The following is a 21,531-nucleotide window of genomic DNA, read 5'->3' on the forward strand; positions in this document are numbered from 1 at the left end:
TGTCCCCACAGTGATCAGTTTGGAAGTTTTTTTCCTTGGCCTTTTTTTGGTTTTACATGCATGGCAAACACACAGCAATTTTCTCCTGGAACTTTCTTGAGTGGTCTCAGCCTGGGCATGTCTTTCAGTAACTCGCTTTTTTGGTAATGTTCCTTGGAGTGCAACCTCAGTTTCCATATATGTGAAATGGGGAGAGTAACCCAGCCTCATGGGAATCATAGAGCTTCTGTAAAACCCTGGGGACCATCCCTGGCACTGTGAGGGCTCAGCAAGCGTGACAAGGACCACATGCTGTGCCTTTGACATCCTCCTCTTTGCTTGTCATATCCACTGGAGACACGGTTCACTCCATAGTTCCCTTCTACAGAGACTTACGTCATTTCCAAATTTCCTCCTCTGCTCCCCTATGTACAATACTCCAGAATGCCCCTGTCCACACCTCCTTGTGTGCAGGACTCTGGGAATGGACTAATTCCTTGGGTGGCCGCCTGCTCCAGGGGTGTACTGATCAGTCAATCACGGTCAGAGGTGCTGGCCCATTCTGCCTCACAGGACCCTGAGGGAGGCTGCCATGCAGGCAGGGGTGTCATATCCTCTTTTACTCATAAAGGAACTATGGCTGTGCCTCAGAGAGGCAAGAAGGCTTGCTTGAGGTCACACAGCAGAGGTGGTGAGATTTCCTGGACCTTTAGAAAAAGGGAAGGGGCTAAGGGGGAGGAGTAAGTGTGCCTGAGTCCTTGGGCCTGCAGTGACATGTGAAATTTTCTAGATTGACAGAGAGGGAAGGTAAAATAGACCCCCTTACTGTCTTTCCTGTGGCCTAGACAAGTGATTCCTGGGGAAATGGAGCAGTGGCAAATGATTGTTGGCCACTGCTGGGAATGAGGGCACAGCATGGGGGTCCTCAGATGGGCCTGATTTTTGAATTTCAAGATGGGAACACAGTGAATTCTGGTGGTCATGTGCTCCCGACATGCCTCTGCCACAAGCTCAAATGGACATCTTAGGGCCTCAGAAATGAAGCTGGGAGTCCTGGGGCTACAGTGGGCTCAGCAAATCACCCAGAATCAGGGAGCCCCACCTTTTCCCCCCATGAGGCCCCAGGCTGAGAACCCGTGGACCCTGGGCAGTAGGAATGAGACTGTCAGGCGTCTGGCCAGGCCCTACTGCTGCCTCCTGGGACCCCTGGCAACAAAGGAGAAATGTAGGCTGGGGGCTCAAACTCAGATGCCTATCAGGGCTGGGTGGGTCACACAGATGAGGCAAGCGAGATGGGTAGGGACTGGGCAGAGCTTCCAAGTCCAGGCTCAGTCCTCAACCCTAAAAGGCCTTGGAGTTGCCCACACCACTAAGGCCACTGAAAATGGCAGGGACATGTGGATGAGCTAGGGGACAAGTGAATTCAGAACAATCCCAACAGGCAGGAAGCCTACCGGATGGACATGGAGACCACAGACTGACCTGACAGCAGCTTGGGTGGAAAGGATCTGGGTGTCTTAGACAACCACAAGCTTGAAGTGAGCCAATGGGGCTACACAAGAGCTGGTGCAAAACCTCAGGCCTCATTATTTTCGTCACTGGTGAATAAAGTCCCCTGTTTCTGAGTCACACTGTGTACAAAGAGTGTTTACAGTTATTCCTGCGGAAGGAGGGCGGGGTTCGCAGCCGGCCTGGGTTCGAGGATGTACCCTGCTGCTTGCAACCTGGTGGCCTTGCTTAAGCTACATTCCTTCCGCCACCCTCACGCTGCAGTGTCCCCATCCTGCTGCCCTTGTGGGTAAAGGCGCTGGGTCGGTGAGGGCTGCGGACACTTTCCGCCCACTGGGTCACCACCGTCATGACTGTCACTTCTAGCACTGCTTGTGCCCAACAAAGGTAAGACTACCACCCCACATTAGAGACCAAGGCACTGAGCCCAGGGTGGTGACTTTGTGTCTGGACAGTACGAGCAGCATTTGCACTCAGATTCCTTGACTCTAAGGCTAGGGCTCTTTTTCTGATACTTTCCTTTTTGTTCCCATTGTTCAGATGTGGCCACTGAGGCTTCAAAACCAACACTATGTGGCTGGTCTAGGACCCAGGCTATGAATCTGGCCTCTGAGCATGTGCTCCCAACATATGTTGTCCTGCCTTCCTGCAGGGCAGGGAATTCATCAGCAGTTGGAAATTGCTTCCTTGCTGCTGTGGAACAGCAGAACCACTGCCAGGGAGGGGGAAAGGGAAGCCCATGTGGCCAGGGCGCCAGAGAGTCTCAGAGACACGGGGCTAAGGCCTTCACACAGGGGAAGTCCCTGTGCCTGAGGAAAGAAGATGGGCCTCAGAAAAGGCCTCTTTCATTCAGCTACTGGAAAGAGAGTTTGGTGGGGAGCTCGGGCTCCAATGCATTTCGGTCATCTGGGGCCAGGCCCTGATGTGCTCTGTGCCTCAGTTTCCCCTCTGCACAGCCTGCTCACTGAGGCCTCCTCCCTCTGAAAGTCCCTGATTAAAGATCAGCCAGACATGGTGGCTCACGCCTGTAATCCTAGCACTCTGAGAGGTTGAGACAGGTGGATTGCCTGAGCTCAGAAGTTCAGGACCAGCCTGAGCAAGAGAGACCCTGTCTCGACTAAAGGTAGAAAAACTAGCCAGGTGTTGTGGCAGGCGCCTGTAGTTCCAGCTACTCAGGAGGCTGAGGCAAGAGATCACTTGAGTCCAAGAGTTTGAGGTTGCTATGAGCTATGATTTCACGGCACTCTACCCAGGGCAATACAGTGAGACTTTGTCTCAAAAAAAAAAAAAAAAAAAAAATCGATTGCTGGGCAAATGGCCCCAAAAGGGAAGAGGGCAGGGCCACTTGCCCCGGGGCCCACACATGCCATCACCTCTTCCTGCTGCTGCTGTTCCCAGTGTTTCTCGAATATTCTCTACCCCCCACATTTCAGAGCCTCAGCTTAGGGCAGCCTCTGCCAGAAATCCTTTCCCACCCAACTCAAGAACCCTTCCTCTAGGAAGCCTCCTTTTTCCCACCACGGAGCCCTCACCGCACCTCTGCAGGCTGAGACTGCCTTAGGAGCAGTGGTTAGCAGGAGCAGGAATCATAAAACAGCAGCCAGGCCTTCTTCCACTGCAGTGTCTACGCAACTGACGTGCACAGCCCTGTTTTACTCTACAGCACCCTCACGAGGCAGGCCTGCTCCTTCCCCGTTGTACAGGTGAAAAACAGAAACTCAAGGACACACAGAAAGCACCTGGCCACCTGCTCTCCCTGGAGCCATCTCTCAGGAAAGGACTGGATCTTGACAGTCAGGGGCTCCACAACAGGTATCAGGGCCCCGCTGAGGCCAGCGCACATAGGTGCTCTCTGTGTGCTTGACCAGAAGGTTGGGCGTGGGGAGAAGAAGATGAGAAGGTCTCAGGGGACCCCCCCAGGGGCCCTGCCCTGCTCTGAAGGTCAGGGTTGAGAGTCCAAGTCTCCAGTTACCCCCTGCTCTAACCTACCATGTGCCTTGGATCCTCTGGGCCTCAGTTTCCACATGTGTGAAGTGGTTACCATAGTGTCTAACCTCCAGGTTGCTGATGTGCTGGAGGGCAGAGAAGGGGTAGGGAGAGCACCTGGAGAAGGCCCTGCCCTGGCCCACGGGGTCTGGCTAGAGCTGCTACCGGTTTCAGTGCTGGGCTCACATGAGACAGGTCCCAGCCTGCCCCTCCCATGGGCCCAGTGGACCAAAGGCCGTATCAGACGGCTTTCACCCACCAGTGGTCTTGGGCAAGCCACTCTCCCTCTGGGCCTCTGTTGCCTCACCGATAAAATGAGAATCACTTGCTCTATCTGCCAAGGGTAAGGATAGCTTTTGAGAATTAAACAGCTCTCTAGACCTTGGCCTTTAAGGAAGATGTTCTGGGTTGCAGTTCTGACTTGGCATCTACCCCTGGCAAACTACTCTTCTTCCACACATCTATACAGTAGGGGTGACCAACCTCACAGCTATGTGATAAGGGCCAAAGTGGGGGAGCAGAAATGCCAGGGTCCAGCCAGGGCCAAACCGTGCAGAAACTAGAAGACTAAGAGTGGGTGTTGGGTTGGAGCCTCCTTCATCACCATTCCAAGGGCCACCCTCATCACCACCTGCCTGGCCAGCATGGGGTCCCACCACCCCAGGCTCCTGGTAATTCTGAGAGAACAACAGGCCATCAGGGCCACCCCTCTACTTCTGTACTGGCCCAACATATGCCCCTGTGACAAGAGTGGCTGCCATTTTTTTTTTTTTTTTTTTTTTTTTGTAGAGACAGAGTCTCACTGTACCGCCCTCGGGTAGAGTGCCGTGGCGTCACACGGCTCACAGCAACCTCTAACTCTTGGGCTTACGCGATTCTGTTGCCTCAGCCTCCCAAGCAGCTGGGACTACAGGCGCCCGCCACAACTCCCGGCTATTTTTTTTTTGTTGTTGCAGTTTGGCAGGGACCGGGTTTGAATCCGCCACCCTCGGCATATGGGGCCGGCACCCTACTCACTGAGCCACAGGGGCCGCCCAGAGTGGCTGCCATTTTAATGGTGATGTGCCAGGCCCTGTGCCAGGTGGGCCATGCACACTGTCTCCAAGGGTCATGATCCTCTGAGAGGCTGTAACTATCACCCCATTTTATAGATGGAAAAGTGGAGGCAGGGGGTCAAGGTTACACAGTGAGAAGCAAACCTGGAATGGTCAGTGTACTCTAAGGTGCTCAGCTTCCCAAGACCTCTAAGAGAGGAGAGGATCACCTGGCCACCAGGTCTGGCTGGCAAGAGGTCAGCTCAGCAGCCAGCCTCAACCAGGTGTGGGAGAAGCAGGATGCAAGGCGAAGCAGAATTAGGCAGATCCACGGGACAGTGTCATCTGCTGGGGACAATGTAGGCCCAACTGCCAGGTTCTTTACCGTTTGAAGCCACTGGGCAGGCTCCCTGGCCGCCTGGTGTGGCCACGGCTCAGACACAGCAGCCACTGTCTGCCCAGCCGTGGGGTGGGGCACTGGGCCTGAGGCTGGCTCTGCGGCCTGTCAGGAGATTTACACCCGACTCTTAACAACCTCGCGGAATCGCAGGCGGGTGCTGGCCCAGGGTGGTCTGCTGTGAATCGGCCCCCTGTGAGCAGATGAAAGCTGGGTCGGTGGCTGGGCAGGGAACAGGCTGGCAGGGGGCCAGCGGGCAGGGAGGCTGAGAATAGGGCTTCCAGCAGCCTGGGGTTGATTAGGGGAACCCGGGAGGTCTGTGGTTAACCCCTTCCCTCCTGCCAGGCAGATGGCCCTGGCTCCCCAAGGCCTCTCCCCAGCACAGGGGGCACTTCTGGGGGTGTGGGGATCTTGGGAGCCTGGGGCTGGGAACAGCTGCCTCTCCTCAGCCCAGGCATCCCTCTGTCTCTCTCCAGCTTCTTTCTGGAGCCAAGGAAGAAACTGTGGCAAGTTCCGGACCCTCCCAGGTCCAGGTGTGGGCTTAGGGTCACTTCTACTTCTCCTTGCAGCCACTCTGGACTGTCTGCTCACTTCCTTCAGGCCTCTACCCAAAGGCCACCTCTCAGGGCCTGCTTCCTCATGACCCATCCCCTGCACTCTCCGCCCCTTCTCCCAGCTTTCTTTTTCTTCATAGGAATTCTAATTATCTGCTTGCTTAATTTATTCATCAAGTATTTATCAAGCCCCTATTAGGTGCCCCTGCCTGTATTCTGGGTCTATAGCAATGCCTGGCAAAGAGAGAAGAGAGAAAAGAACCTTGTCCTTGTGGAGAGCATAGGATCAAGGGGAAACTGAATAATAAATGAAATAAGTTAGTGAACTATGCAGCACTGTAGAAGGTGGCTAAGGGCAGCATCAGAGCAGGAAGGATGGGGGGGGGAAGGTGGGGAGGGCCCACGGACCTGGAGTGTCAGGGCAGGAGAGTTCCAGGCAGAAGAAGAGCAGTGCAAAGGCCCTGGGGCAGACGTGCGGCTGGCAGGTTTGAAGATCAGCCAGGAGGCAGGGAGGCCGGAGTTGGGTGAGCAAGGAGGGCAGAGGGGTGATGGCAGAGATCAGGTGGGGTTTGGGAACCATGATTAAGGACAAAACTATTCACCATCTCTCCCCACCTTAGAGTGTGAACACCACGCGGGTGGGAACCCATTTGGTTGGGCTCACTGTGACGTCTTCAGCATGTGGAACAGAATCTGACACAGTAGGTGCCCAGTAAAATATTTGTTGAAATTGCTCCACATACATTTTGGGGAGGAAAGGGCCCACGGGGAAGATGCCAGAACCACCTTCCTCTGTCTCAGGGAGGGTTAAGAACTCAGGTCCTAACCCCTCAGGTATCAGCACCTGCTAAACCTGGAACCTGGGATTAGCCATTCCCAAACTGTGGTCCACACCAGAACTGCCAGGCACTGTATGACCTCCTGTCCGAATCCTGGACCTGGCTCAGCAACCTGTATTTTAAGCAGCCCCCAGTGACTCTGAGGGACACCAGCATTGAGAACCTCAGAAACCAAGGCCACACAGGCAGGAAGCTACCAAGCCATCCTTGAAACCCAGCTGGCCACCTGGCTGTAGGTCAGGCATGCTCTGCAGGGCACCAGAGGGGAACGACCTGGCCACAGAACCCACAGCCGGCTTCTGGGCTCCGCAGACACCCAGCCCACCCCACAGAAGGCTCAGACTTCACACAGGGTAGGGGGTTGAGCAGCAGGGGAGAAGCTGGGAGAGGAAACCCTGGAGCTCAAAAGGCCAGTGCTAATCCAGGAGGGCTGTCGGGCACTTCCTGTAGGCTGGGCAGCTGTCGACTCACTTATCCCTCCCGACAAGGGCCCAAAGCAGACACTAATACTATTCCCAGTTTTCAGATGAGCATGTGGAGGTAGCTGCAGTGGAGTTAACCTTGGGCAGGAAGTTTTGCCTCCCTGGCCTCTGTCCCCTCCTGGGATCACTGAGGATTAATTAATAGAGACTTTGCATAGCCTTGGCACAGAGGGGGTGTTCAGTGTCCAGCAGCTATTCAGCTGACCTTTTCTTTCTTATAGCTGGGGACACTGAGGCCAGGAGAGGGGAAGGATCTGTACTAAGGTCACGGATGGGAAGGACAGGCTGGAGACGGAACCCAGAGTAAGAAGGACTCCAGACCTCAGGGCAGGGGGAACCAGGAGTGCTAAGCAGGTGCTAAGGAGGGAAGACCAATAGAACCTTACTCCCCACCACACACACACACCCCGCTCTGTTCTATCAGCTCTGCTTAGATTTTGTTTGAACAAGTCACTTTAAAATCATTGATCTGGCTTCTGCCAGGGCACAGAGAAAGATGCCATTTAATTCACGTGGCATAGCAAGCCTGGCCTCGGCCTCTGCTGGTCTCCCAACCCAGCCTCCATCTTTCCCTCTTGCTGCCTCAGCTCCCTCTGGGCTCAGCTGCCTCATCCTGTGCTCTCCTCACCCACCAGCTCACCCTTGGAAGGGACCATCTCAGACTTGGGGGTCCCCAGGAGAGACAAGCAAACAAGAGATTGAACCTGGAGCTCCCAGAGCAGTGCTGGGCCTCCAGCAGGGGAGGGTGGGCAGCTATGGGTTGGGCAGGGCTGAACATGGAGGGCTCAGAGATGCCAGGATCGCCTGGTGCCTTGGGACCTTCCCACCAAGTTCTGAGACACCCTGCATGGCCTTGCATGGCACCCCTCTTTTGGAGAGGCTCCTAAGCACTGAATCCCCACACTGAGCCCACTTGTGGCTCCTGTCCATCTGATCCTGCCCCTGGAGACCCAGAGCAGGACTGTCACCCCCTTCAGTGGGGACATCATGCATCTCTGTTACTATGGGAGCACCCTGTTGCTCCCAGGAGAGGCTGACCATCTGCCAGTGTGGTGGGGGGAGTGCAGGGGAGCAGGGCTGTCAGGGACCAAAGAACACCACAGACCAACCCACTGACTCATGAGGACCCTCCATCTGCTATAGCCAAGTACTATCCATGTGTCTGTCACTCCTGATCTCCAGGGCTACAAGGTGGAATCATCCATTTCATAGAGGAGGGAGCTGAGGTCCAGTGAAGTCCATGATTTGCCTAAGGTCACCTAGCAAATAATCATCCTGGTTACCCTCCAGGTAACCTGTAGATCAGATCAACCACCTGCTAACCCTCCCACTCCCTGTAAGTGCCTTTAATCCTCATGACAACACCACAAGGTGCTGACTTATGTGAACACCGTTTTTTCAGATCAGGAAACTGAGGCACAGAGACTTGTCCAAGGTCCCAGGGCTAGAAAGGCTGACTCCAAATCTGCTCTCTGCACCACGGTGGCCTATGGCTACAGCCATCACTGGGGTCACCGATCCAGTTCACAGATAACAAAACAGAGGCCAAAAAGGAGCCATTACTTGCTCAGGGTAACAAAGCCTATGGCCAAGAACAGGGACCTGTCTGTCGGATCTCAGCGGGAAGGGACTGAAAGGACTCTGGCCAGAGCAGGTGCTGGCTGGGTACTGCAAGGCCTGAGGATGTGTGCAGCAGCTCGCGGGGAGCCAGCAGAGGTGACCCCTAGAGCCTTGGAGGGAAACTGCCAGGGTTTCTGGACCCAGCCCCAAGCCTTCACAAGTGGCCAGACTCTGTAATGGGCCCAGGATTTGGACAAATGGGAGCCAGACCCACCTGACTTCCAAGTAGGGAGGGGCAGGTGCAGGGCAGGCCTGAGCATTCCTCCTTGACATTGCCCTGGTACGGCCACACTCCTGTTCTGAGCCTCCTTGGCTTTGAGGAGAGACACAGGCAGGTTGTGCTCCTGCCCCTGGACCAACTGACCAGGCACTGAAGGCTGGCTCCAGAAGACCGAGGCCTAGAGCATTCCCCCAAACCCAGCACTGCGCGAGGTACCCAACTTCCTCACGCCTGGACTCTCTCTCACCAGAACTGGGTAACCCTTTGGCTCTGCTGTTAGGAGGATCCCATGAAATGATAAGCATGAAAAGGTTTTCTAAACAGCAAAGGGTCACATTTGCAAAGAAAGAAAGGGACAGGCCAGCTCTGAATACACAGGCTGAGAGTGTCTTGGGGTGGGGTGGGGTGGGAGGCCATTTCACTCATTCACTCTGGGAACACAGACCTGAGGCCCTGCCCCAAATCTGCAAACTCCAGGGCGTTCAGCGGGCAGAAGGAACTAAACCCAGACGGGATCAGGACTCCTGCACAGGGCAGGTGCCTAGATTTGCAGTCCTGATCTCACCTGTGTGGGCCCTGGGGTCAGCGTGCCCAGGCTCTGCATGACTTTAGCAACTCACAAGCTAAGACTCAAAAGGAGTTTACAAGGAAACTCTGGACCAACCACCATCTCCAAACGCCCTCCAACACACCAGATGCTTCCCCCTCCTGACTCCCTCAGCTGGTCCCAGCAGGCAATTGTCTCATGGTGAGGCAGGTTCCCCAAATTGGTCCTGTTATCCCACTGCCCCTCGGCCACTCATGGTCTAGGCTAAGCCCAGAGGGTTTAGGGATTTGCCATCAGGTATATAGTTTAGGGGGACAGAACCAAAGACCATAATCCTCCCCACAGAAGGGCTCCAGGGACCCAGTGCCACCTGTCCGATCTCACTGCTGCCCTCCCCCACTAGACCCTCCTGCCTTGCCCAGGGGCTCAGTGATACTTACGTCGGGGTTCCCGGGGTCCGTCCACGGTCACCTTGATAGCTCGGTGGTAGGTGGCCACTTGGGTGGGGTTGGTGAACACAGTGATGGTCAGTGTGAAGCTCTTCCCTGGGGGGCATGGGAGATAAAGGCAGGCAGTTGGCACCTGGAGCTTCCAGGACACCCTGGTTTCCTACCTTTACCCACCCCTGGAAGCCTTTGACTTTCTAGAAAGGGCAGGTCTCTCCCTTTTGAACTTGGGCAGGAAAAGGGGCTCTAGGTAAAGTTCCAGCTGCTGTGGTCATCATTTAAGGTCCCCGGGGGTCTCAACTTTGTCACCTCCCTCTTCCCATGTTCTGGCCACCCTGGCTTATTTCTTCCCTGCTTCCTGTTTTTTTTTGGTGCTGTTCCTTCTTTTCAGAGACTCACACCATTTGGGGGTGAGGAGCAAGGATGGGTACCTATTTCTTTTCCAAAAATAATTAGTGATCTTTGTAGAATTGAGAACGCAGAAAGTATTTCAAAAAGAAGAAAAAAACATAGTTCCACCAGCTAGAGATAAACACTGTTACTGCTCGGGTGTTTTGTCTTCCGATCTTTGTATGGGTATGTGTATTTACACGGTTGCAATGGTACTAAAATATATGTTTTCATATCTTGTTTTAATTTTCATTTAACATCACATCAAAAGCACGTTCCCATGTCACTGAAACTTCTTCACAAACTTCATTTTTAATGGCTGCAAATATTTCAGCTCATGGAAGCCCCATCTTCTATTTACCCATCTCCTTACTCTTGAGCATTTATGTCGTTGCTAATTTCTCTCTGGTGTGCACAGTTGGAGTTGGAAAAAGACTTGATTTGGGAGCTGCAGACTTTTCATTTGTAGACACAACTGTTATTTCCAGAACCCTGTTCTATTTTTAGATAGACATTTGGCTCCAAAGTCTCCATTCAAAATTCCTGAGAGGGGAAAAAAAAACTTTTAAAATAATACTTTCTTTAAAAAACCATTTAAAATAAGATGTAAATGACTTTCTGTTTATAAAAATCTTTGTCTGCATCTCTGCTTATTTCCTTAGAAAAGATTCCAAGAAGTAGTGAGTGATTTCATCCCAGCAGAGAAACTGGGACATAGTTTCTGGTGTTGATCTGTGTTGGAGTGAGCTCTCCAGAGATTATGTCTTCTTCGAATGCAGTGTGGGGCCCCGTCACCTTTGTGATCACATCTTAGGACGCTCTCTTAGACTCTCTAGATGTTGTTTGCTTTTCTTCATTTACTAGTGAGAATGAAACATCTGACACGGTCATTATCCGTCCTAATCCAACACAAATTATTGCTTCGTTTTCTTTTACACTTTCCTGCTAAGGATTTAGTGCCTTTTAAAAATCACTATGTAGGGCGGCGCCTGTGGCTCAGTCGGTAAGGCGCCGGCCCCATATACTGAGGGTGGCGGGTTCAAACCTGGCCCCGGCTGAACTGCAACCAAAAAATAGCCGGGCGCTGTGGCAGGCGCCTGTAGTCCCAGCTACTCGGGAGGCTGAGGCAGGAGGATCACTTAAGCCCAGGAGTTGGAGGTTGCTGTGAGCTGTTTGATGCCAAGGCACTCTACCGAGGGCCATAAAGTAGTGAGACTCTGTCTCTACAAAAAAAAAAAAAAAAAAAAATCACTATGTAGCATGCTGGCTAACACTTTCCATGTCGCCGTGGGGATGATCAGTTTCCCAGGTCAGCGGTCTTCTCATTTCACTTTCTGGCCCCGAGCTGTTTTTCATTTTCAATTCTCTCTCTGGTTCTTTTATTCTTCTTATGTTGAGACAGGTTTCTCCAAGTAGAAAGCAGATAAAGTCTTACTTTCAACAAACAGCACTGTCTCTACAAACAGCATTTTCTCTGCTGTCCACAATTAATTCACTGATGTGCCTGGGGGTTTTCTGATTGCTATGGCGTAAGGTGAGGAGGACTTTTCTTTAAAGAGGAACCTGATGTTCAGTGCTTTAATAATCTTTAGTCATCTTCTTCCTTCCTGTCACCCTGTGCTCTATTATAACCCAAAGGCTCCTGCTATATGAGAGTGTGGGGAGGGGCTTCATTGATTCTCTCAAACTAGACTTCACCTCCCCTTCTCTGCTTCTGTGACCCCAACTGTAGCCCCAGGAACTCCCTGAGGGCAGGAGCCAACGGAGGTGCACGGTACTCTCAGGGCTGGCCCAGAAGGGCTACGGAGGGAGACTGCCCAAGAGCATGCCTCTGCTGTTCCCCCAACCCCATCTCTCCAAAGCAAGCAGGCAGGTTTCATTAGCCCCACATCACTTGAGGACATGGACCTCAGGGTGGGGACCAGTAGCTTATGGTTCTGTTTGCACAGCTGGCTGCTCAGTGGCCAAGTGATCGAGTGAAACTTCTAGCTCCAGAACAGGATAATCTAGAACAAAACCAAAACAGCCGGGCTGCTGGGGGCATGCTGAAGAACTCAAGGGCTTCTGGGATGCCTGGGAGAGTTTAAAGCTAAAGGGCCCCTGAGGTGTGGCTCCAAGTGGGAAATAGGAGCCTTTCTGGAAGTCTTTTCCTGATCCAGCCAGCTGAGGCAGCAATAGAAAAGCTAATGGCACTTGCCCCTGGAGCCCTGGGTGGTAAGAACACACCTGGACCCCTCTGGCCTCAATCCTGGGCCACTCTACCCTGGAAACAAAAAGTTCAAAATGGTCTAGGGCAGGGATTTTCAACCAGTGGGCTATGAGAGGATCTTAGGTATACCTCGAAAAATTTTAAAGATCATTAATTAAATTGTTTTTGAAAGAAGTTCAAAGCACAGTAAGTATATTCTTTTTTAAAACTTTTTAAAGAAATCAACATAATTTAAGTATGCCCCAGAAGTTTAACATAGGTGCAAATGTGCAGTGAGATAAAAAAGGTTGCCAAGCACTGGTCTAGGGAAATGCCAGCAGGTGGCCTCAGGGTCCCTGCTTACTCACTCCCAGGACCTCCTTCCCTGTCCTGATTCTGAAGTCACCTCCTTCCTGGACTCCTTCCCTATCCAACCAACCAGGCCCTCACCAGGGGTCTCTGGGCCTCTGTCCCTTCCATCACTTTCCAACACCTCCTTGGTTTTGGGGGTGCCACACTGATGGGCACTTTAGGCACACAGCCTGGAGCACTAGGGACTGGACTCTGACACAAGGGACCAACTCCCCAGATCCCTGCAGCAGCAGCCTGGCCCACAACGGCACCTGACAGTTGACTCCAAGGGTCCTGCAGGTCTCACGGTCACCTTCCCAGCAAGGACTTCCCTGCTCCTTTTATCTAAAGTGGGCCATTTTTAACTTGGCTTTCCAGAACTGAGTGGGCCTGTGAACTGCGATCACAACTGTAGTGTCCCTACCCTCTAACTGAAATTTAGCATCTCTCTCAAGTAACAGCATGCTTAGGCAACAAACCACAGCGGTATTACCAGCCAATACCTGTGACCTTGTCGCCAACAGACGTCACAGATGTTTACATATCACATTACAGTTGTCACAGATTTCTCTAAATATATTTCATGGTCGTCATTCGTCCTATTGCTAGATCTTGTTATTTAATACAGGAAACAGGTCGCACAATGCTTTGAAAACATTTTGCTAACATTTCTGTTTTAATAGAATTGGTTTTCAAAGTAATCCTCTGTATTTTATTTTAAATCTTAAAGAAAAAAAAAAAAAAAAACCACATTATTCTGAGAAAGGTGTGGGCTTCACCATGCTGTCCAAAGGGCCACAGGGCAAGAAAAGGTTAAGCAGCTCAGTCTGAAGCAGCACAGGCCCTTCTCTCCTGTCTCCAGCCTTGTGCCTGCCTGCATTTTCCCATAATACCTATTGCTTTTGATAATCCCCCTACTTATTTTATTTTGCCTCCCTCTACTAGATCATAAGCTCTCTGGGGCCACAATTTTTGTCTTATTCACTGCTGTGTCCCCAGCCCCTAGGACAGCCTCTGGCACATAATAGATGCTTAATAAACATTTGTTAAATGAATTAACAGCAGAGATTGCTGCTCCCATTTTATGGAAAACTGAGGCTCATGGAGGGGCAGTGAGTTGAGCAGGAGGGCTCAGGAAGGTTTAGAATCGGCTGCAGTCTGCCCCACCACACCAGTACTAAGGACCTGCTCCCGGAGAGTGAGAAGCCCCCACTCCTACCAGGTAGCAAACCATATGCCACCGCTGAGGTCACCAGTACTCCTCACCTGCTTCCTCCCAGTTTCCAGACCTGTCACCATCCCTCCCAGGTACCCACAAAGGGGAGAGAAGTCAGAGTTAGGATTAGGGGGTGGGGTGGGGCTAAGAGGAGGAATGGATGGGAGGGGCAGGTGTTAAGGAGCCTAGGAGGCAGGGTCCCTGGGACCATAGATGGGAGGAAGCTGTCCTCCAGAGTGCCCTGCCCAGCTCTCTCTTTGTTTGGAGGCAACAAACCCATCTATCCATCTCTCTCAGGCTCTAGGAGTACAAAGTTGAGAAGACAGAGAAGGTGGATGGCTCCTTCCAGAAACCAGCAAACTTGCAATGGGCTAGGAGTCCAGGAATTGCAAATTCAGGCACCCCAAGGGCACCTAGATTGTGGGAGGAGGAATCCAAGTCTGGGAAATAGCTACCCCTGCAGTACCCAGTGCCCTGGACCTATCAAGCTCAGCCAGGCCCAGCATTGCAGCCTCGGCATCCCCCACCCCAGCTGCTCACCAGGGTTCCTATGCAGTGAGCCCCACCCATAGGAGCCGCCTGGGCAAGGGAGGGCATGTGTCTGGTCTCAGGGAACCTCTTGGTGCCAAGAAGCCATCCATCTCTTCCCCTACCAGCAGTCTCCCCAAACCTGTACCCACACACCTCACCCCGAATCTCTCTCCACAAACTACGGTTCTTTTTGAATCCGTTGATAGTGGTCAGGAGCGCACGGGCTTGTCATCTTCGCCCAGGCTAGTGGCCATCTGCTGGAGGGCATTTTGGGGATTTGTGGTGGCGTGTGGTCAACAGCACCAGGTGGGCACTGCTGGCATCAGAGGTGGGAACTGTGTTTGCAGAGAGGGCCACAAGTGTCCAGCACTGCACAGGGCAGTGAGGAGTTGGTTCCTCCTGGAAGGCAAACACTTGCTCCTAAAGTGTCTGAGCCACGAACCTAACTCAGGTTTACATAAAACAAGGACATTTTTTCTGTACACTTAACATCTACTAAATTTTTCCAAAAGGAAAGACAAGTCTTCTTTTTTTTTTTTTTTAATTTTGTTTAGAACTTTGCTAAGAGTTGTCCGTAACTTCAGAAAATCATGGCACTGATGGCAAGGCTGCATTCAGAATCTAAGTATCCCCCACAGTGGTGCAGGGAGCATCAGTCCACCTGGACGTGAAGTCTTGCTCTCCTCATTTGCATGTTCATATTTGTATTATTTTTCCTTTTCTTCTGTCACAGCTATGGAATTACATAGATTTTGAAACTGTGTGTAAGTACGTAATTATGTTACCTATACATTTCAAAGTAAGACAGTAAAAGGCTTGTTACAAACAAATAGTTATTATAAGAAAGGGGTGTTGTGTCTGGCAGGAAGGGAACCTGGGCCCTGATCACTGTAGGAGACAGCAGTGTCCGGGTTTTCCTCCCCTTCCTTCCTTGTCTCGGGTCACCACTTCAGCCTGTGGAGCTACTGGGTATCTTCCATGGAAAGCCATCTTCCTGGAATCCCAACAAAATCAAGGGCCACAAATTGAGGAAAAAGCAGAAGTTTCCACCTGACTTCTTAGCCCTGGAAGAAGTGAGAGAGCCAGGGAAGGGCTCTGGGTTCCAAATCCTGATGTGTCCTGATTCCTAAAGTGGCCCAGATTGTTGGTGTCAATCTGACTTGTCCTTTCAGCTGGGAATTTCCCATCAGCAGGTTGGGCACAGCACATGTGTGTCTGCATGCCACCAAACCCTGCAGCCTTCTTCCTCCCTGCTAGCCGCCTCCACCTCTCCCACTCAGCAGCTTACACCTTCTGGGTTTCCCCCACCCCCGCCCAAACCGCATAGTAATCAGAGAATAATCAGAGAATCAGTGACTGTCACCGCTCAAAGGGACCTCAAAGGCCTCCTCCAGTCCCAAGCTTTGAAGTAACAAAATCTCTAATATGTATTCAGTTCTCAATATGAGCCAATTGATATACTTGGAGCAATTTCCTTATTCTCTTCAAAATCTCTAATATGTATTTAGTTCTCAATATGAGCCAATTGATATACTTGGAGCAATTTCCTTATTCTCTTCAAAATCTCACGAGGGAGATACATTAGCCCCATTTTACAGATGAGGAAACTGAGGCACGCAGAGGTTAAGTCATTTTGACCAATGTATCCTGCAAGTCACTAGCAGAGCTGGGACTCAAACCAGGTTGGTTGATTCTAGGGCCCTGGCTCTTAAAGGTGGTAAGCTTTAGAGCACTGAACACTTCATCCAGAGTTCTGTGGACACCAGAACTTGTATTTAGATCGTTCACGCCCTCCCTCCCAGGAACACTGAGAATGATGAGAGGACAGATGTGAGAATGGTTTGTACATAGAGCCTTCTGTATCTGGAAGACCTACCACCCCAGGCTTAGCTTTGCCAGCTATAAGGGCAGGCTGCTAGCCATGCACTGGAACGCCATCTCCCTCCTTACAGGCCTTGTGGGTTGGAGCCCAGGTCTGTGGGCAGGAAAGCCACAAAAAAAAAAAAAAAAACCATAAAAAATCATTTTCAAGGTACAGAATGGGCAGATGAGGTCTCCGTAACTCAGAGAATCACTGTCTCTTCTCTTTCTACATCTCCCCTCCAAGGTGAAAGAGTGGGGAGGAAAACCAAGTTCCTGATTCATTGCTGGGCTCCTGGACCAACATCACTTTCGGCCTGCCTCATGAGGTGCAGCAACTATAGTGTAGTATCCCCCACACCTGGGCTGCCGGACCCAGCCCCGGCCTGCCCCACAGTCAGTAGGGCCACCAGTTCAACCAGGGACAGGTGACTCTCCACGCAGGGCTGGGACTGGAATTAAGTTGCAAAGGGCTTGAGAGATTGGGGATGACAAAGGGGCTTGGAGACTAATTAGGAGCAGCAATGAAAGCTTAATTCATAAAAGCAAACATTTTCCATCCATCAACCTGCAACCAGTTAAGGGCACCGTTTGAAAGAAATCTGTGCGTGGGGAAGGGAGCCAACAGGAACAGGAAATGTTTGAAAGAATGTAAACTATTTCAGTTTCATAAAAAGTAACAAGTAAACAGTTATTACATGCAAATAATGCCCTGGTTTTAATTAATGCTGAAAAGTCAAAATATGTTTGACATTTGTATGTATACACCAAACGGCTGGAGAGGAAAAAATGGTGCCCAGATGCCCGGTTTGGAGCATGGCTGGCAGCTCAGAGGGAACTAAAACCTTGAGAATGGCTTGTTTATTGGTGATGAAAAGTACAATTCTGCTTTAGCCGCTTCAGTCTGTGTGGAGTTGGGGAGCTGAGGGAGCTGGGCTTACTTTCTTAACAAAGCTGGAGGCTGGCCTGCTTGGGAAGGGTAGCTCCCTATGCCACTTCTCTGCAGGCTGGTCTTAAAGGGCCAGTGGACCCTTAAGCCCCCATTTGCTGGGGCACGGTTGCTAGGATTTCACACCAGGAGTTAAGTGACAACAGGTTTCAATTCCTCACAGCCCCCCACTCAACAGCCCCTGCTTCTACTGCACAGGTCAATCAGGCAGGCAGAGCGGCACACCAGCAGTATTTGTAGGATGGGAGATGGCAGCCTTCAGGCTGTTTTTGCCAGCATTTAGCTTTCTGCGTTGCATTAGTTCTATTCTAAGCCACCTAGAGCTCAAAGGGCTTGTGAAACTGTGCCTTTGGGAAACCACAGCTGGGGAGTGGTGGTCTCAGAGTGTGGGGGAGATTCTGCCCCCATGGGGAGACTGGCTAAGCCACTTGCTGAAAGACCTACAAGCTTCCTTTTTGAGCTTGTTAATCCACGATCTTCTTCCAGCATCTTTTGTGAGGCTGGGTGTTTAACTGGGCAAGAGGAGTGGCATGAAAGGTTTCAGGAATTAGTAAATCCTAGAAACTGGGAGAAAATTGTGGCTTTTCCTGGCAAGAGACTATAACCTTCCTCACATCCTCACAGAGATCTGTAACACCCTAAGGGACTGCAAATGGCTATTTTAGACAGAGTTGGGCTGGGAGACCTGTTTCCGGAGCTTCCACTGGGACCCCAAGGCGTCTCTCTCAGCTTCCTTCCCCCCACCTTTGCCACTGCTAATGTCTCCCTCCAGCTCACCTCTTCCGCTGCGGCCCACGAAGCGAAGGTCATTGAATCTGGCCACCTGGTTCTTCATGACGGCAGAGGCATTGCGAAGTTCAGCAGAGTAGTTCTCGTCATTGCCTGCCATCACTGTCACCACTGTTCCATCTGGCACATCCCCCAGTGCCACCACCTGAGGACAAAGGGGTTGCTGAGGGATAGCTTAGAAAGACAGAGAGGCAGGAGGAGGGGAGGGCTGGGCTGGGCTCTCCCCTAGATCTCAGGCGCACTGCGGATTTCTCAAATGAGGAGTGGAGAAGAGGCTTAAAACCAATAAAGACCTTCCCCCAAATATAACAAAAACAAACAGATGAAATCTCCACCTTCCATGCCAAAATCCTAGGTCAACTAGTTAAGCAGTGTCCCAAGAAATTATCTTTTCAATTACATTGAATCTAAGAGAGCCATGAACTAGCTCAGTCACTGTGATGTGGGATGCAGTTCCCCTGTTGTCTTGGGCGTGAGTAAAAGATGAATCAACCTGCTCCTAGCAACCTAGTTTCCAATTAAAAAAGCTTATCAACAACAGTAAGAGGGCTGGTACCCTCACTCAATTTATCCAACAGTCGTTTGGGGTATGAAATTTTGCCCCAAAATGTGGCCCAGGCCCAGTTTATTGGCGTCTGCAGAGCCTGAATTCGTTATGCAGACAACATGCAAAATACAAAACAAACTGGTTTTGGGAAGGGTCGTCCAGAAAACCCCCTAAAGTGAGGGGGAGCTTTGGTAACAGGAAGATGCACCTGCTGGGAATTGCAGGATGAGGGTAGGGGTCTCCCCACTCCCTCCTCCTACCCCCAAGAGCACGGAGAGGCAGATGCCTTTTGAAAAAGAATCAGATTCTAAACAGAGTAACAGCCATTTAAACGTGGCCACCGCGTGCAGGGACTAGAGATCCAGATGGTAAAAATTTCAAGGAGAAATGTTTGGGGTCTGATTAAAAAGGCCAGATTTCCTGTCAACATCCTGTCTTCTTTTAATTTCAAAGACTCCTTTTAAGCTCCAAGTGACAGTAAAACCTCCGATCTGACGATTAAAGTCACACGGGCCTCCCCCCCTCCCCGGGAGATTTTCCCCACTGGTATTTTAAGATGTCACCCGGGAGACCTCAAAGAGCCACTCCTGCTTTTTTCCAATTTGCAGTCGTCTTAATGGGAGCAAGGACGGCTCAGCTGCCAGTGGCCGATGTTTCCAGCCACCTTGGGCACCCCCCCCCCACTGCCGCCGCCGGCCCTTCCTGCTCTGCCCTTTCTCACCGCAGCTGTGAGAGGTTTAGGGGAAAACCAAGGCGTTTTCGTTTCATCTTGCTGCCCCCTTAAAAAAAATGAAAATGAAACAGTCGCCTACTCCCTGGCAAAGAGAAAAAGATCCTTTTAATGACTGGGGGCTGCCAGGGGTGGGGGCGCCCCAATCTGAGCCTACCATCCGGGATGGCATCCCGGTGCACACACTTAGTGTGCAGAGCTCCTGGGTCTCGGCCTAGAGTCGCCCCGTGTAAAATTTCAGAAGCCCGAGGTGGAGAGTGTGAGCAGGAAGTGTTTCTGAGCTGCGCAGGAGGAGCGGTGCCGGCGGGGGAGGGTAGGCCCTGTTCACTCTCCGAACCCCACTGCTGGTGTCCTCGCCCTGGTCCTGGTGGTCCTGTTCTTGGCTGGGCTGCCCGCAGGGCTGTGCCAAGGGATACGGGTTGTAGGCAAGCGAAACCCTATTAACCTGTCTCTCTGCATCAGCGTACCTATGCAGGGTTCCCTAAAGCCCAGGTGGAGGGACAAGCCCTAAAAGTCATCTTGCGGGGCACATCCGCGACTGAACGCCGAGGTCCCTGGGCCGAACATGCAGCAAAGCTGAAAGCGCGCCGGGCCCAGCTGCCACGGTCTCACCGCAGGGTCTGGGCACGTCCCTTCCCCAGTTTCTCGCGGAGACCTGACTCTTGCAGCTGGGACGCCGTGTCCTCCCGCCCTGGGTCCCGCACTCACCTTGAAGGCGACAGGCAGCGTCTTGTTGCAGCGCCAGTGCGAGGGCAGCACGGAGCAGAGGAAGTTGGGGCTGTCGGTCCGCACGAGCTCTCCCGCATGGTCCGCCAGCACGTCCACCATCGAGCGCACCTCGGGCCGGGCGCGCCCTCCGGGCCCCACCGCCGCCTGCGCGCTCAGCGCGCCACTGTTCTCTCCCATCTTGCCGCCGCCGCCGCCGCCGCCGCCGCCGCAGGGGAAGGCCGTGGAGGGAGGTGTGAAGCGGCGGCTGGTGCTGGGGTCTACAGGAATACGCATAACAGCGGCGGTCAGGGCGCCGGGCAGGCGGCGGCGGCACGGCTCCCCCGGGGGCGGCCGGCGCGGGCGCCTCCTCGGCCGCTGCTGCCGCGAGAAGCGGGAAAGCAGAAGCGGCGGGGCCCGGGCCTCAGGACGCAGGGGGCGGCGCCCGGGAACGACCGCCGGGGCCTGCCCGCCGCGAGGCCTCGCTGACCCGACGGCCGCGCGCAGCCCGCCCGCTAGTCCCGCATCCCGGGCGCGCGGCCCGCGTGCTGCCGCCCTTCGCGGCGGTCCAGGCTGCCTGGGCTGCGGCGGGGCCCGCGCGGGCTGTGCGGCCGCCGCAGCCGCGTCCCGGCCCGCAGCCTGCCCGCGGCCGCCCCACCGACTCGGCGGCCGCAGCCCCAGAACAAATCCTCGACAATCAAGTGGCTGGGTCGCGGCTGCCCGCGCGGGGTTAGTACCCCGGGCTCGCGGGGGCGGGACTGGCCCGAGAGACGCGTGGGGCAGCCAATCGGAGCCCCCATCGCGGGCACCTCCGCGGCGTTCGCGGGGGAGGAACGGGCCCACCGCAGGCCACCCCACGGGGAGGGGCGGAAGGCCCCGCCCCGCGGAGTCAGCCCTGGGTCGGAGGCTCTGGCTCAGTAGCCCAGGGCCCCCGAGAGTTCAGGAGCCCGGGGCAAAAGCTAGAAATTTGTTTAGAACGTCCGGGCCCCACAGAAAGCTCCCTTGCTGCCCTCTCCAGGGTCGAGGCTTCCTGACACAGGGACCGCAACCCCTTCCCTCCTCCTCCGCTCTGCCCACAGCCAGGCTCCCTGAACTCTGGACACTTTTGGTCTGTGACGCCGGCTCCCTCACCTAGGGACCGCGGGGACTTTATGGACAGGGCGCCGGGAGCAGCCCCAAAGAGGTTACTCATCTTCGCTCCCCCCCTCCCCGCACCACCCTGCAAAGTACTTTGACCCAAGAGCTCCCACAAGGGATTTCACGGGCCATCGGGACCAGCCCGTGGCCTCTGCTGCTCCTATCCTTGCTTTGGTCCTGGCCTTAGTGGCCCCTATGCCACCCTGGGAACAGACGGAAGTCTCTCACGGACGCGCAGTGGACTGTGATCAACAACCCCGTTCCTCTCGCCTCTTCCCTGAAAACAATTTCAGGATCATGCAGGCCTCGAGGCATCTTTCTTCGTTGTGGCAGTCTATGGCTCTTTGAAAACCACGATGTGACCTGCAAAACGCGTTTTCCCGATTTTTTTCCCTCCACACATTTAACCACGGTCTTGCGTTCTGGAACAGCACGCAGGTCAGTGACAAGAATAAAACTGCAGAGTGGCTGCAAAGCTAAGGGCCCTGGCTTCCAGAGGAGAGAATTTTCTTCCTTTGTGTGTCT

General features: G+C 53.1%; 1 protein-coding gene across 2 annotated transcripts in view; it reads right to left on the minus strand.

Moving 5' to 3' along the window:
• RUNX3 (RUNX family transcription factor 3) overlaps positions 1–21,531 on the minus strand; it is a 63,097-nt gene that overhangs the window by 8,542 nt on the left and 33,024 nt on the right. The window contains exons 2-4 of one of the 2 annotated variants that reach the window (XM_053576121.1): positions 19,873–20,150; positions 17,876–18,032; positions 9,608–9,712 (exon numbers count right to left, since the gene is read on the minus strand). In XM_053576121.1, the coding sequence (XP_053432096.1) occupies positions 9,608–9,712; positions 17,876–18,032; positions 19,873–20,150 (540 nt within the window). Of the gene's footprint in view, positions 1–9,607; positions 9,713–17,875; positions 18,033–19,872; positions 20,589–21,531 lie in introns of those variants that run through there. The other variant, XM_053576122.1, reaches the window with a different exon arrangement.

The sequence above is a fragment of the Nycticebus coucang genome, chromosome 22, assembly GCF_027406575.1.
Source record: "Nycticebus coucang isolate mNycCou1 chromosome 22, mNycCou1.pri, whole genome shotgun sequence".
NCBI lineage: Eukaryota > Metazoa > Chordata > Mammalia > Primates > Lorisidae > Nycticebus > Nycticebus coucang.